General features: G+C 45.0%; 1 protein-coding gene across 2 annotated transcripts in view; it reads left to right on the top strand.

Annotated features, from left to right (window-relative positions):
- Positions 1–14,368, top strand: part of KDM3B (lysine demethylase 3B) — a 266,148-nt gene that overhangs the window by 142,651 nt on the left and 109,129 nt on the right. For both annotated transcript variants that reach the window (XM_033927119.1, XM_033927118.1), the window contains 2 exons: positions 920–1,027; positions 11,380–11,507. In XM_033927119.1, the coding sequence (XP_033783010.1) occupies positions 920–1,027; positions 11,380–11,507 (236 nt within the window). The remainder of the gene's footprint in view (positions 1–919; positions 1,028–11,379; positions 11,508–14,368) is intronic.

Genomic DNA, 14,368 nt, shown 5'->3' with positions numbered 1-14,368 from the left:
GGGTGTGATTGTATGCGATGACAAACAGGTTGAAAAGGTGATGGCGAAAGCTAGAAGGATGCTAGGTTGCATAGGGAGAGGTATGGCCTGTAGGAGAAAGGAGGTATTGATGCCTCTTTATAAGACTGGTGAGACCTCATTTAGAATATTGTGTACAATTCTGGAGGCCGCACCTTCAAAAAGATATAAAAAGGATAGAGTCAGTCCAAAGGAAAGCTACTAAAATGGTGTATGGTCTTCATGATAAGGCATATGGGGACAGACTTAAAAATCTCAAACTATATACTTTGGAGGAAAGGCGGGAGAGGGAAGATATGATAGAGTCGTTTAAATACTTACATAATGTAAATGTTCATAAGTCAAGTCTTTCATTTGAAAGGAAACTGCGATGAGAGGGCATAGGATGAAGTTAAGAGGTGATAGGCTCCGGTGTAATCTGAGGAAATAATTTATACAGAAAGGGTGGTAGTTGCATGGAACAGTCTCCCGGAAAAGGTGGTGTAAACAGAGACTGTGACTGAATTCAAGAGGGCCTGGGATAGGCACATGGGATCTCTCAGATAGAGAAAGAAATAATGGTTACTACGGATGGGCAGGCTAGATGGGCCATTTGGCCTTTATCTGCCTGAAAGGAAATTAAACACTTACAAGGAAACCTTAACTGAAAAACTGCCCCTATGATACCGCCTTTGAATGGTATGATAGAAATTATTTTCTTCTCGATTTCGTCCATTTTGAGACATTAGGAAATATATATACCTTTTTTCCTAAATAGGATACTTGTTTCAAATTAAAGTACAATTTCAGCAACATTTCTTTATCCTGAAGAAAAACTAGAGAGTAGTAATATAGGTCGAGTGATTTTAGCTTTGAAGATTTGTATCAGAGTTGTTTTAGAATCCTCTTTCTCTTGTTTCAGAGGGAGAAGACATAGGAGATGAAGAAGTTTTCGCATGGTTAAAATGTGCAAAAGGACAATCCCATGAGCCAGAGAACCTCATGCCAACTCAGATCATTCCCGGTGCTGGTAAGTTTTGTGATGTCTTGTTGCTCTGCATCTTGAATACTTTTTTTTTTTTTTAAAGTAATAGAACTAGCTCATTAAAAGGTGGTAGTTATCAGGATATGACCCTTGACATGTCTTCCAGCTGTTTATTCATTTTTAAAACTTTTAATATTATAATATCCAAGAGTTAAAAGTATAATGCAAAGAATGTAGAGAGCATTGAATTTAAATCCATGTAGTAGTATAATGGTTAAAGCAACAGGCTGAGAACAAGGGAAGTCAGGATTCAAATGCCACTGCTGCTTTTTGTGATCTCTGGCAAGTTACATAACCTTTCATGACCTCAGGTACAGAAAGTGGCATCTCTAGACAGAAATATATGGAGTGGCAATAAAGCAGGCCAAAGTGACATCTTTGTACATTATGCCCACTTATGCTCCCTTTCCTCCCCATTTATAAACTAGCAATATAAAATACTTCAGCTTTATATGCATAAAGAAATCCTCCCTCCTCCAGCCAGTTTTATCTCCCTGCTAAAACTGCCATTATAATTAGTAGCATCATTCAATAAATTTGATTTTCTGAGAAAAGCAGGATACTGATACTCACGTGCAGGTGACAATATCTGACAGAACCCTTAAGCAGGAAGAGCTCTCCAGCTTCAGTAAGAGCATCCTATGGCACATGTCGGGCTTTTCAACTTTCCACTGTCATGAAAAAAGATGGTAATAGGCTAAACTGTCAGATTTCTCTGGTGCTTTGTTTCAACGTGTGAAATATTTTTCACCATCTTTTGTGTTTTTCATTGTGTAAATCCTTTTGTTGTCATGCAATGTCTTTTTTTTTCCACTTTAGTTAGGTTTTTCAGATGTTTCTAAGCTTCCTTTCTTATTTCTTCAACTTCATTTTTGGCCCCTGTAGGCCTCTAGCACGCAGTTGAGTATCTTTCATCTGTAAATTGCTTGATTTTTCTGTGGCTATTTTTCCAGATATAACCTAGCGCATTAAGAAGTGTTCCTGGCGCAGCACTCCCTTTTGAGGCTTTGGTGTCGATGTGTTCCCTGCAGGCAGTGAAATGGGTCTTATATTACTTCGAGCCTTGGCATCGACACAACAGCCTCCTGTCAAGAAAAGAAGAATTTAATCCATTCCTCAAACTTCTTCATGAGCTGCTCCTCAAAAGCTGCCATTGATAAAGGGGGAATGCATCTCGGCCAGAGTAACCACAACCTCCTGAGTGACTTGAAATGTACAAAAACTAGGTCTCGACTCCATGGAGACCGTTGTGTCTCCTCTGATAAAATGGAGGCTAAGCAGTTCTCATGTCAGGGATGCCTCAAGGACACCAGTAGTCTTGGTGCTGTGTTCTATAGAGGCTCAGTACCAGGGCCTCTGCCTGATGTCTATCATCCTCACCCCTCCTGACCAACCCTTCCCAAAGAAGAAAGAATTTGTTCTTGCTCCTCATTGGCACAGATTGACAAGGATGCCAGACATTTGAATAATTTGTTTAATATTCAAGACCCATTTGCTGCTTGCAGGTGATGTATTAACAATGAGGCTTTGAAGGGGCTTGGAATTAATACTGACTGCACCAGTATCAATCTGCAGTCCATCAGGAGAGGAAACTTCCCAGTGCCCTCAGCCCAGGGCTTACCAAGAAGTCAGTTATTCCAGACAGACATTGACTCAGATGTCTTATGCTTAGTACAGGTTCTGAGTACAGGGTTACTTTCAGATAAGGCCTTAAACTAACACCAAACCCTGCAAAAAGACGCTCAAAACCTATGTAGGAAATTTATGACACCATAACCTTAAAGGCACATCTTTTTAGGGAATCTTTCGGAAGTTAGATATAGGATGTTTATTCAATTGTATTACTAGTCTTTGTGAACCACATAGAACTTAATGGTATTTGCAGTATACAAGTGAGGTTTTTATGTTATGTTATAACAGCCCTAACCCACCTATGAAAATACAGTGCTATAAATATTACACTAAACCCTAGAGCAGTGTTTCGCAAACTGTGCCACTGCACACTAGTGTGCCTCCTGAGATTTCAGGTGTGCCACAACACACTGGGGAGGAAGAAATAGTGCCGGCTGACTGCCTACAGGACGTGCTTCTCACAGAGAGAGGCACATCCTATAGATAGTTAGTGCCTCTCCTTGGCACCTCTACTGCTCTCCACGCCTCTTCTGTTGACACACACCCCCCCACTGCTGGCTTAAGGCCCTATCTGCAGCATCTTTGCGCAGACGTTGCCGTGATGATGCCATGCGTGCATGTGATGTCATCACGGCAACACATGAGCATTTCCGGGTGCCTTTCAGTCACGGCCACCTGTTTAATGTGCCACGGTTGGAAATAGTTTGCAAGGCACTGCCCTAGAGCATCAATATACCTCCTGCTGGACAGAGTATAGTTTGGGAGGGGAAAAACATTTAGGATGATAGTGCTGATGATAATTGTAATATTAATATGAAAATCATTTGGTGGTGAGATAAATGTATGCAAACATCAAATGATGTTAGCCCACCATGGTGTTGGTACCACCAAGGGGCCATGAGTACAGGGTTACCCCAAACTTCTTTGCTGTATTTTCTCTACTGGATGATTCAGTAGCACTCGCAAACTGTTGCTAACACATACAGTTGTAAAATAACAGCTTTATTTAACATAAACTCATGTAAAACTAAAATTGTCATAACGCCAATTCTCCCCTCACAGTTTTATGATTTCACTTCTTAAACCTTAAACCTAGATATTGTAATTCTATTTAGCTTTATAGGATTTTTTTCCCCAACAGTTTTAACTTAACCTGCATTAATGGAATAACCACCCTTGTCATTTTTAACCTCAGTTTCACTTTTCTATATCTACTTTGCCCCTTTCAGAATACAGATTGGTTGTTGTTTTTTTTCACTAGCAATGCTCAGTTTAAACTTCAGCCATCGTAACATTCTTCTCCTTTCTATTAAGAGCAATAACACATCAGAATAAATCAGCACTCACCCATAGGGAAACACCTTTTCTCCAGATTAGAGGTTGTCTGGTTCTTGGGACTTCTCTCCCCCTCATCCTTGGGCTCCAGCTGTTCCCTGTGGATGCCTCTAGTAATCCTTTCTACTAATGTCTGTTTAGGATGGACTCTCTTCCCTTTTTTAGCAAATGGGACTGCCCGCCTTGGAGATTGGGAGGGAAACTGTCTTCGACCCTCCTCCTTGGAGAACTATCTTTGTGGTTTTCTGTCCCTCTGTCTCGTTCCCCTTATGATTTTTGACTTCCCTTCCTAAGTACCCCAGAATTCTGTTTACCTCTAGAACTAAGACCTCTTTTAAATTCCTCCTCTAGCAGTCAGCAGTGTTAATTGATAATAGCTGCAGGTGTGAGAGTTGCCTCTTGGATTAATGCAACTGCTGTTGGGTTAGCAGGCTTTCCCCGGGTTTCCTCCCAACCTGGCTCTTCTGTTGACCTCCTAGTTCCACTGTCTCTTGGGACTTGTATCCTTTCTTCTTTAGTGTCCCTCCAGACCGGCACAGAAATGGATGGGTTTACGCTCCTCTGCCTGTAGATGGAGACTGAGACACTAACTTTTGGCTATAGTACAAGTGGGCTGTGCAGTCCCTATTACAAGCAGTCTTTTTTCTCAGTCTCCAGCAGTTGGCGTGGTAAGCTTGTGCAGTCTGTGCTGAGGTTTTGTTTGGGCCTGCTGGATCTGGTTAGTGAGTCTTTCTTGTCCCTTTTGCTGTCCAGACAAAGCTTGGGGGACCCTCTCAGGAGTCCTGTCAACCACACTTGGAAGGCACTCGGAAGGGTCGAGTCCCTCCCCCCATTTCCCCCACCTCCCCTTATGTCTTTGCTTTAGAGGAGCCTCAACTGTATGTATGGCCACCTGTTAGGCACAGACTACAGTTTAGAGAGCCAGTGGGGACTGCTCTCTTGATACAGCTGATGAGCTGTGAGAAGTAAAAAAAAATAGACACAAGAAATTAAAGGAGCATAAAGTGGTCCTGAGGATGCCATTTTTGTACAGTGTTTTCGTGCGTGGTTTTTTGGCGCTTTCATTATGAGCTCTTCAAAAAAAGCAGCACAAGTGCATTTTTCTGTGGGCGCAAGTGGTGAATGTGGCTGGCGGGTGCATGAAATGTTCCGGCTGCCTCAAGGGGGAGCTGACTTCGGGTGTCAGTGTGCTGGGCTCCCCTTCGCGCTCGCACCACTCGGCGGAAAGTGGTGGTGAAGCCTGGACTTCGCCTGCCACACTCACCGGGGTTGGGCAGATTTGGTGTTGCAGACTGCCGGGGAGGCTGGGGATTCCTTTACTGCTGCTTCTGGGGCAGCTGGATGTTTATCTGTAGCAAAGGAGGCGAGTTTGGCTTTGGTGCTGCGTATTATTTCAGGTGACAGTTTGTCAGTGGCCCTTCCCTCGGTTTTGGCGGGAAGCGCGTCCATTTTGCCCACGGCCTCAGGCAACCTTTCTCCTGTCTTAGAATGACAAGAACAGGTCTTAAATGTGTCTTCTGCTCCTGCTATGATTTCTGGATTGCCGCCAGAGACTTTTGTCCTGAGTTTGTGTTAGCCTCTTGCAAGGCTTATTTTAGGTGCTGGGGTCCTGCTTAGGTTCTGGGGGTCTCGGGGTCTTCTGGGGGATTTCTTCCTTCCACGGCTGTCCCCATTCAGTCTCCTGCTATGGCTGCCTCTATCCAGCCATCGTCCACGCAGCCGTGGATGTCTTGGAAAGTGGATTCTTTTCAAGCTGATCTGTTTTCTCCGGATGAGGACTTGGATCTTGGGGAGGACCTTTCAGATCCGTTAGGGGGGCCTGATGTTTTGGATGGAGATTTTCCAGAGGTGCCGGTTGGCGAGGATGCATCAGTTGTGTGCATATTTCATCGGGAAGAGTTGCAAGAGCTCATCCTTCAAGTGTCTTCAGTTTTACACTTTGAAGAGGAAGCTAAGGATCCCCCCCCTCATATTGTGGACCCTTTTCTTAAAGAGATCCGGTCAGCATCCCACTCTTTCTGTATGCATCAGGATATTCAGGATGTAGTGCACGTTCAGTGGAAAGTTCCAGATGCGCCTTTACGCTTGATATGGTCCATGGCCAGACTACCCCATTCTGGATAGGGATAGAGATACGTTTAAGTCTCCTGTGATTGATGCAGTAGTCTCGCGCAACATATCGTACCGGTGGAAGGTGGCTCGGCCCTGAGAGACCCTCAGGACCGTAAAATGGAGGCTCTACTTAAAGTTTTGATGTGGCTGTCCAGGCGGCGATTTGTGATGGGCTGGTAGCCCAGGCTTGTCTCTGGTGGTCTGAGAGAGTTCTTGACCGCAAGTCAGTTGACTGGTCCTTAGTGGATCAGGAAGTTGCTAAGATTGAACTGGGAGCTTCTTATCTCTCTGGTGCCATGTATGATGTCATGCGTGCCTCGGACAAGTCCATGGCTCTCGGAGTAGTGAGACACCGTACCCTGTGGCTTTTGGGTTGGTTGGTAGATGAGGTCATCTAAGGCTAAGCTCTGTAAATTTCCCTTTTGGGACTCCTTTCTCTTTGGGGAGGAGTTAGATAAGCTGGTTCAGGCCTTGAGTGATTCTAAGGTGCCTTGGTTAATGGAGGACTGACCTCGCCAGGCTTCATGAGGTGGTTCTGCCCAGGTGCATTGCGTGACTTTCATAGGTATCGCCCTGGTCGAGGTGTGACCTCCTTTTCCTTACAGAGGACGTTTCTTCCAACGCATGCAGTCCTTTTGGGGGGCCCAACGGGGGGGGGATCACAACTCCTCTGGAGATTCCTACTCTGCACATCCGGCCCAATGACTCGTTGTCAGAGCCTGGTTGCGGGAGTTTCACCGGGGACAGACTTAAATATCTCAATCTATATACTTTGGAGGAAAAGATAGAGATGTTTAAATACCTACGTGATGTAAATGCGCATGAGTCGAGTCTCTTTCATTTGAAATGAAGCTCTGGAATGAGAGGGTATAGGATGAAGTTAAGAGGTGATAGACTCCAGAGTAATCTAAGGAAATACTTTTTTACAGAAAGGGTGGTAGATGCATGGAACAGTCTCCCGGAAGAGGTGATGACAGAGACTGTGTCTGATTTCTAATCTAATCTAGTCTAATCTAGTCTTCAGTTTATATACCGGGTCATCTCTCAACAGAGCTTGATTCGGTTCACATGTAATTAAGACTAGAGTACATAAGAAAGAGAGCATAAAAGAAAAAAAGCTGGATTATGGTCAATTCTTTGATACTATAGTTAAACCATTTAAATTTTGTTTAAACAGCAGAGTTTTCAGGGCTTTACGAAATTGTTGTAGCTGACCTATCGGTCTAATGGAGTCAGGAAGTCCATTCCACATCTCTACCAGATTTCAAGAAAGCCTGAGATAGTCACATGGGATCTCTTAGAGGAAGAGATAATGATTACTGTGGATGAGCAGGCTGGATGGGCCATTTGGCCTTTATCTGCCAACATGTTTCTATGGGGGTGGGCCAAGATTACAACGGATCAGTGGGTCCTAGAAGTGATTCAAGACAGTTGTGCTCTGGAGTTTTCACGACCTCTCCCAGATCATTTCCTTTCCTCCTTGTCAGGTAACTTGGAAGAGGAGGGATTTTTGACAGACTCTGCTCAGGTTACTGAACCTCAAAGCAGTAGTCCCAGTGCCTCCTCAAGAGATTCGCACCAGCAGGTACTCCATTTACTTTGTGGAGCCCATGAAAGAGGGGTTTTTTTTGGCCCATTTTGGATTTCAAAGGTGTCAACATAGCGTTCCATGTTCCGTCCTTTCATATAGAAACCCTGAAGTTCGTAATTCTTGCTGTTCAACCGGGGGAATTTTTAACTTTTCTCTCAATCTGATGAAGGCATATCTGCATGTTCCCATTCGGGCCTCCCATCAGCGTTTCCTTCAGTTTGCGATTTAGGGAGAGCATTTTCAGTTTTATGCACTTTCCTTTGGTCTAGCTACAGCGCCACGCACCTTCACCAAGATTATGGTAGTTGTGGCAGCGGCTTTGCGCAAGGAGGGCATTCTGGTGCACCCCTATCTGGACAATTGGTTGATTTGAGCAAAATCATTGTAGGAAAGTTCTCGGGTTAAGGCTCAGGTTGCGGAGTTTCTGCAGTCCCTGGGCTGGGTGGTCAACCTGTCCAAAAGTCAGTTGACTCCATCTCAGCACTTGGAGTATCTCGGCGTTCTTTCTCTTCCTTTCTTGGTCTCTTGCGTGGTAAGCATTTGGCCTCTTCTCCAGATGTGATTCGGTTCTTGAGAGCTGCGAAATTGCTCTGGCCACCAGTTCTGCTGTTGGTTCCTGCCTTTGATTAGAGAATGACACAGGGAAAAAATTTGTCCCCGTCCCTGTGACCACCATCCCTGTCACCGCCCCATCCGGGTCCCCGTGACCACTTTCCCCGTCCTGTCCCCGCGACTACAGTCCACGCAGCACCCATACAAGCCTCAATATTTAGCTTATTCCTTCCTTATAAATCAAAGTTCTGGCTGCTGAACTAGAGAAAGAGATGTTCAGCTGGCAGGGCTTTATTTATAAATTTTTATCAACACAACTAATATACTAATTTATCCTAAAGCAAAAAAAAAAAAAGAAAAGAAATATAATTTTTTTTTTTTTATACATTTGTTGTCTGGTTTCTGCTTTCCTCATCTTCTCGTTGAATTCCTTTCATCCATTGTCTGTCTTCCCGCTGCGTCTTCCATCTTCCCTCCGCTCCCCCCTTAGTCTGGCATCTCTGTCTTCTTCCCTTCCAGCGTCTTCTCCCCACTCTCTGTTCCCCATTTCCTATCAGCGTCTTCTCCCCACTCTCTGTTCCCCATTCCCTTCAGCGTCTTCTCCCCACTCTCTGTTCCCCATTTCCCTTCAGCATCTTCTCCCCACTCTGTCTTCCACATTTCTCTTCAGCGTCTGTTCCATTCCTTTCCACTACCACCCTTCCCTCTCGCAACCCCCTTCAGCTTCTGTTCCTTTCTACTGCCCTTCAGCACCTCTCACGTGGTCCAACCATCTCCCTCCCTCTTACCTTCGTGGCGTGTTACAATGTAATTTGTGCAAGCCACTGGAGCCTGTGAGCACGGTCCTCGTCCCGTCCCCACAAACCATCTCACTTCTTTGTTCCTGTTTTTTCCATTTCTAATATCTCCCCTCTGTATCTGGCATTGCACCCCTCTGTTTCCATATACCATCCCCATGTATGTTCCCTTTATGTCTCTGTCCCTATGCCCCCATGCACATAATTTCCCCTCTGTTACCTTCCTGTGCCCAGATTTCCCTTCTCTTCCACACCAATGTGTCTCTTCTCTCCAACCCCATCTAGCTTCTTTCCCTCTTTCTTCCCTCCCCCTGCTTCCAGCATCTGGCTCACCTGCCTGTCCTCCCCGTTCTTTCCTGTCTGTGGGATTAATATTTCTCTCCCTCTTCATCCCCTTGGCCCAGGATCTCTATTTCCCTTTCACTCCCTCTTTCCTAGTGTGAGGGAACATGTGCGGTCCAGAAGCCCCCCTCCCGCCTGATCACCACATCTTGCCATCTTCCTCCCTCCACATCACCTTAGGTTCCAAGTCTGACTTTAATTCTTCTTCTCCCAGCCGCACACTTTTGATAAGCCATGCATGCGGCTGCTTGAGCTGTTGAATCTTCTTCTCTGACCCAACTTCCTGTTTCTGATTGCATCAGAGGAGAAGATTCAACAATTCAAGCAGCCGCGCACGCGCGGTTTATTGAAAGTGTGTGGCTGGGAGAAGAAGAATTAAAGTCAGACTCTGCATTTAAGGTGAGGTGGAGGGAGGGAGATGGCAGTACGTGGGCTGTGGCGATCGGGTAGAGATGCTGGACCACGTGATCTGTGCTGGCTTCACTGCGGAGACAAGACTATTCACCGCTCCATGGCCTTGTCCCCGTAGCGACCACTAATTTTTCTCTCCCCGTTTCGGTGTGTAACAACTACCGTGTCATTCTCTACCTGGGATCTCAATCTAGTTCTTTCCATGGTCGTTCGTCCTCTGTTTGAGCTTCTTGACGTACGTTGAAGGACCTTATTCTTAAGTGTGTTTTCTTGGTGGCCATTACATCCGCGAGACATGTTTCAGAGCTGCAGGCCTTTTTGAGTAGGCCTCCCTTCCTGGAGTTCTCTAGGGAGCGGGTTGAGCTACAGCCAGTTCCCTCCTTTCTTCTGAAGGTGGTCTCGCCATTTTATGTCAACCAGTCTGTGGTCCTCCCGGTCTTGGGTAATCGGGAGGGCTTGTTGGAGCAGAGACAGTTGCACAAGTTGGATATCCGTAGGATCCTTCGCTGTTATGTTCAGCGGACTCAGGAGTTCCGTAAGTCAGATCATCTTTTTGTCCTCTTAGCGGGTCCTCGTAAGGGGGATGGTGCTTCCAAGGCTACCATTGCTTGCTGGATCAAGGAGGCTATCGCTTCAGCGTACCTTCTCCAAAAGAATCCTGTTCCAGAATTTCTCAAAGCTCATTGCACTTGGGGTCAAGCAGATTCGTGGACTGGATCTTCTCTTGTACCTCTGGTGGATATCTGTAAAGCTGCGGTTTAGTCTTCTCTCCATTCCTTTGTTTGACACTACCATGTGGATGTTCAGGTGTGTCGGGAGTGGTGTTTGATGAGCGTGTTCTTGTGGTGGCCCTTTGGGGGTCCCACCCATGCTGAATACTGCTTTGGTACATCCCATCCGTTTCTGTGCCGGTCTGAAAGGACGCTAAAGAAGGAGAAATTAGGTCCTTACCTGCTAACTTTCTTTCTTTTAGTCCCTCCAGACTGCCACAGATCCCACAGATTTTGTTCGGTGTTGGTGCAAAGAGTACGGGTTTTTCTGCAGAAATTGGTTGTTTTGATTGGGGAGTTTAATAAAGCAGTGGCATTTGGTTTGGCTGGTTTAGCTAGTTTACTCTGTCTTCTCCTTGTAAGTGGGGAGTTGGGATGTTATTGTGTTCAGTCTAGTTTTCTGCTTGGCTATTCATTAAGACTGATTGTAATAGCGACTGCATAGCCCACATGTACTGTAGCCAAAAGTTAGTGTCTCTGTCTCCACCTGCTGGCAGAGAAGCGTAAACCCAGTCTGGAGGGACTAAAAGAAAGAAAATTAGCAGGTAAGGACCTAATTTCTTCTTCTTGATGCAATATCCCCAGTTTCTAATTTTCACTGATTTAAAAGGAGAAATGATATGGTTTGGCTTGCTGCTTTTTCCTGGGACATACCAGTGCCTTATCACAATATATAGAAAAGTTTGTTATATTTGTTAATCTGTTTCCTAATAAAACTTTAAATTACTAAAATAATCCAGTGAAACAAAATGACTTGTCCTTTATTTTTTTCCTTTTTTAAAATTTCTTTTATAGCTTTATATACCATTGGAGATATGGTGCATGCGGCCCGAGGGAAATGGGGCATAAAAGCCAATTGCCCATGTATTAATCGACAAAACAAGACAGTTCTGAGACCAGCAGTGACCAATGGGCTTTCTCAGGTGTGCGAATTGAAAATTTAATAACTAGAATAACCAGACCTACCTCTGAGTTAGATGTTAAATTTTATATGCCTTACAACCCTAATTATAGTCTCACGACAATTCGTGTGTTCATGCTCAACATCAACAGGTAGATTCTTTCCTTATCATTCTTGCTAGACCAGACCAAAACTTGTGGATGTTGTGTCTGCCAATCAGCAGATGGAGATGGAGACATCAAATAGTCCCATGTGATTTACCCTATAAAGGTATTATGCAGTCAGAGATGGATAGTATTTTTTTTTTTGTCTCCAGCAGATGGTGACAGTACACTGCAGATTCTGGGCTGGTTAGGCTTGGTGACTCCTTTACCAGTTCTCTCTGGTTAATTTGAGCTATCCTTCCTTGCAGCCTATTAAAAAGGCTGTATGAAAGTAGACTCATCTGAAAATACTTGTGCAGGTCCAAGTCCCATTCCCATTCCTGGGGTCACGGTACCTCATTAGGATGGACAAGGAATTGCCAGACACTGGTTCCTGGACCAGTTTGGAAACTACATTCCAGCTGAGCACAGGGAGACCATCACTGTAGACTTCATGAGCCAGGTGGGAATGCTAAGAACATTCTGAACCACTTCCTCCCTCTCCCACCACTGCCCTCTCACTCTGGCAGATGAGTACACTGGATTTTGAATATGGCTACTGGAGGTTCCCTGTGATCTACGGATAAAGTACACTATGGACATCTGATTGTTGGGGTAACTCAGGAAAATACCCCTCCCATTTTTTTTCTCTCATTGATGGTGCTTGAGAATGGTGCTTGAGACAGTCTTGGTGGCTATTATGTTCAGCACTAATGGATAAATGGATATATACTGGCATTCTCTTCTGCTGAACTGTAGAAATGCCCCTGGGAGCATGATGTGAATTTTGTCATCCTCCTTGTAATACTACTAACAGCTAAGAGCATGGCAGCAGAGCTTAATCAGCCTGGGAACTTGAACCCTGCTATGCGCAGTAAAGGTACTGGTTACAAGAGCCTATGTTTGCTATTGTATCATCTAGACCAGTGTTTCTCAACTTCTTCAAGCCAAGTACCCCCTAAGTCTAACAAATAACCAAATATCCCCTGCCCAAGCTCCGCCTCAGACCTGCTCAAGCTCTCTGCCTCTGAACCCACCCCCATAATAATAATATTATTATTATTTTATTTCTTTTATACCACCAAAGCCGTAGAAGTTCAAGGCGGTTCACAACAAAGAAGGGCTGGACAATCGGCGAATAGTTACAATCAGTGAATACAGATACAACAAAGAATCAGCGAATAGTTACAATCAGCGAGTACAGATAGAATAAATATGCGTGTGCGGGGAACAGGTTAAATAAGAGGGGACAAATGTAAGGTGGGCAGGGTGAAGAGGTAACCACAAAATTAAAAAACACAAAGCACACTATACACAGAGAAAATGTTGTTATTTATAATCGGGGGGGGGTTTCAAAAAGGTCAAGGCAGATGACTTTAACTATAGAAAAATAGACAAATATAGTGCAAAATATAGACAGCAGATATAAATCCTCAAAACTGACACATTTCGATCACTAAATTGAAAATAAAATCATTTTCCCTGTCTTTGTTGTCTGGTGATTTTTTTTTTTTAGTCTCTGGTTACACTTCTTTCTGACTGTGACTTCCCTGTGACTGCACTTCCCTCTGACTGTGCAGCCAACATTTCTTTCTTTCTGCCTCCTGCATACTTCCTCTCCTCTGGACCTCATTCTCTTCCCCAACCAACATTTCTCTCTATCCCTCCATGAGTCCAGCTTTTCTTCCTCTCTCCTCCACCCCCATTGGCAACATGTCTCCCTCTCTCTCTCATTCTCCATCTGTCTTTTTCTCATTCCCTCCCTTGCTGCAAAGGGAGTAGGGAGAGAGAGAGAGAGAGAGAGATCCAGTGTGCATCTCTCCCACCCCCTATACTACCACATCAAACATTTCTCCCTCTCTCATACCCCGGATCATGTGCAGCATTGTTTACCACTGCCCACCAGTGCCATGCCCAACATGTCTCCTTCTATCATTCCTCTCCAGCACAAGCCACCATCGTTCCCTCCATTCACTTCACTACTATGGCCAACATTTCTCCCCCTTGCATCCCTTTCAATCTGTCCCACTGTTCCCTCTCCACGACCATATCCAACATTTCTCTTCCCAATGCATCTCTACCTTATTCTTCTCTCTCTCTGCCCATCAATTTTCCTCTTTCCTTTCCCCGTGTGCACCATCTTTTTCCCTCTCACTCACACACTCATGCCCAACAATTCTCCCTTTCTATTCCCTCCCTTCTGTGTCCCAAGTTCATGCCCCTCCCTTCCTCCATCCACATGCATGTTTTCCCCTCTTCCTTTTCCCTTCCAACCATGTGCATATCCTCTCTGTATTGCCTTCCATTCCACTTTATCCATGTGCACCTCCTTCCTCTCTCTTCTTCTTCATCCATGTGGATATCTTACCTTTCTCTTCAGTTCCCATTCCCTACCCTCATCCATGTGCATTTCCTCCTCTTTCTTCCCTTCGTCTCCATCCCATAAGAAACATATTCCTTCTCCCCTTCTCCTCCATCCATGTTCAGCATTTCTCCATACCTATCCAACCAGCCAGCCTTACCAATTCTTTCCATTTCCCCACATCCCTCAGTCCAACATCGCTCCCTCTCTTCTCCCCCCTCCCTCACGGCAAGTCCAGCATTTCTCCTCTTCTAACCTTCCTCCTTCTTCCGCACTACCACTGCCTGACCCGGAATCTGGAGTCCAAATGAGGCCCAGCACTAACTTCAATGAAGAGCCTTCACATCCATGCGCTCATGAAGGCCCTGTCGGCTCTAC

This window comes from Geotrypetes seraphini, chromosome 18, assembly GCF_902459505.1.
Source record: "Geotrypetes seraphini chromosome 18, aGeoSer1.1, whole genome shotgun sequence".
NCBI classification, from domain to species: Eukaryota; Metazoa; Chordata; class Amphibia; order Gymnophiona; family Dermophiidae; genus Geotrypetes; species Geotrypetes seraphini.
Note: the sequence above shows the minus strand (reverse complement) of the source record. Positions and strands in the feature narration are given on the sequence as shown.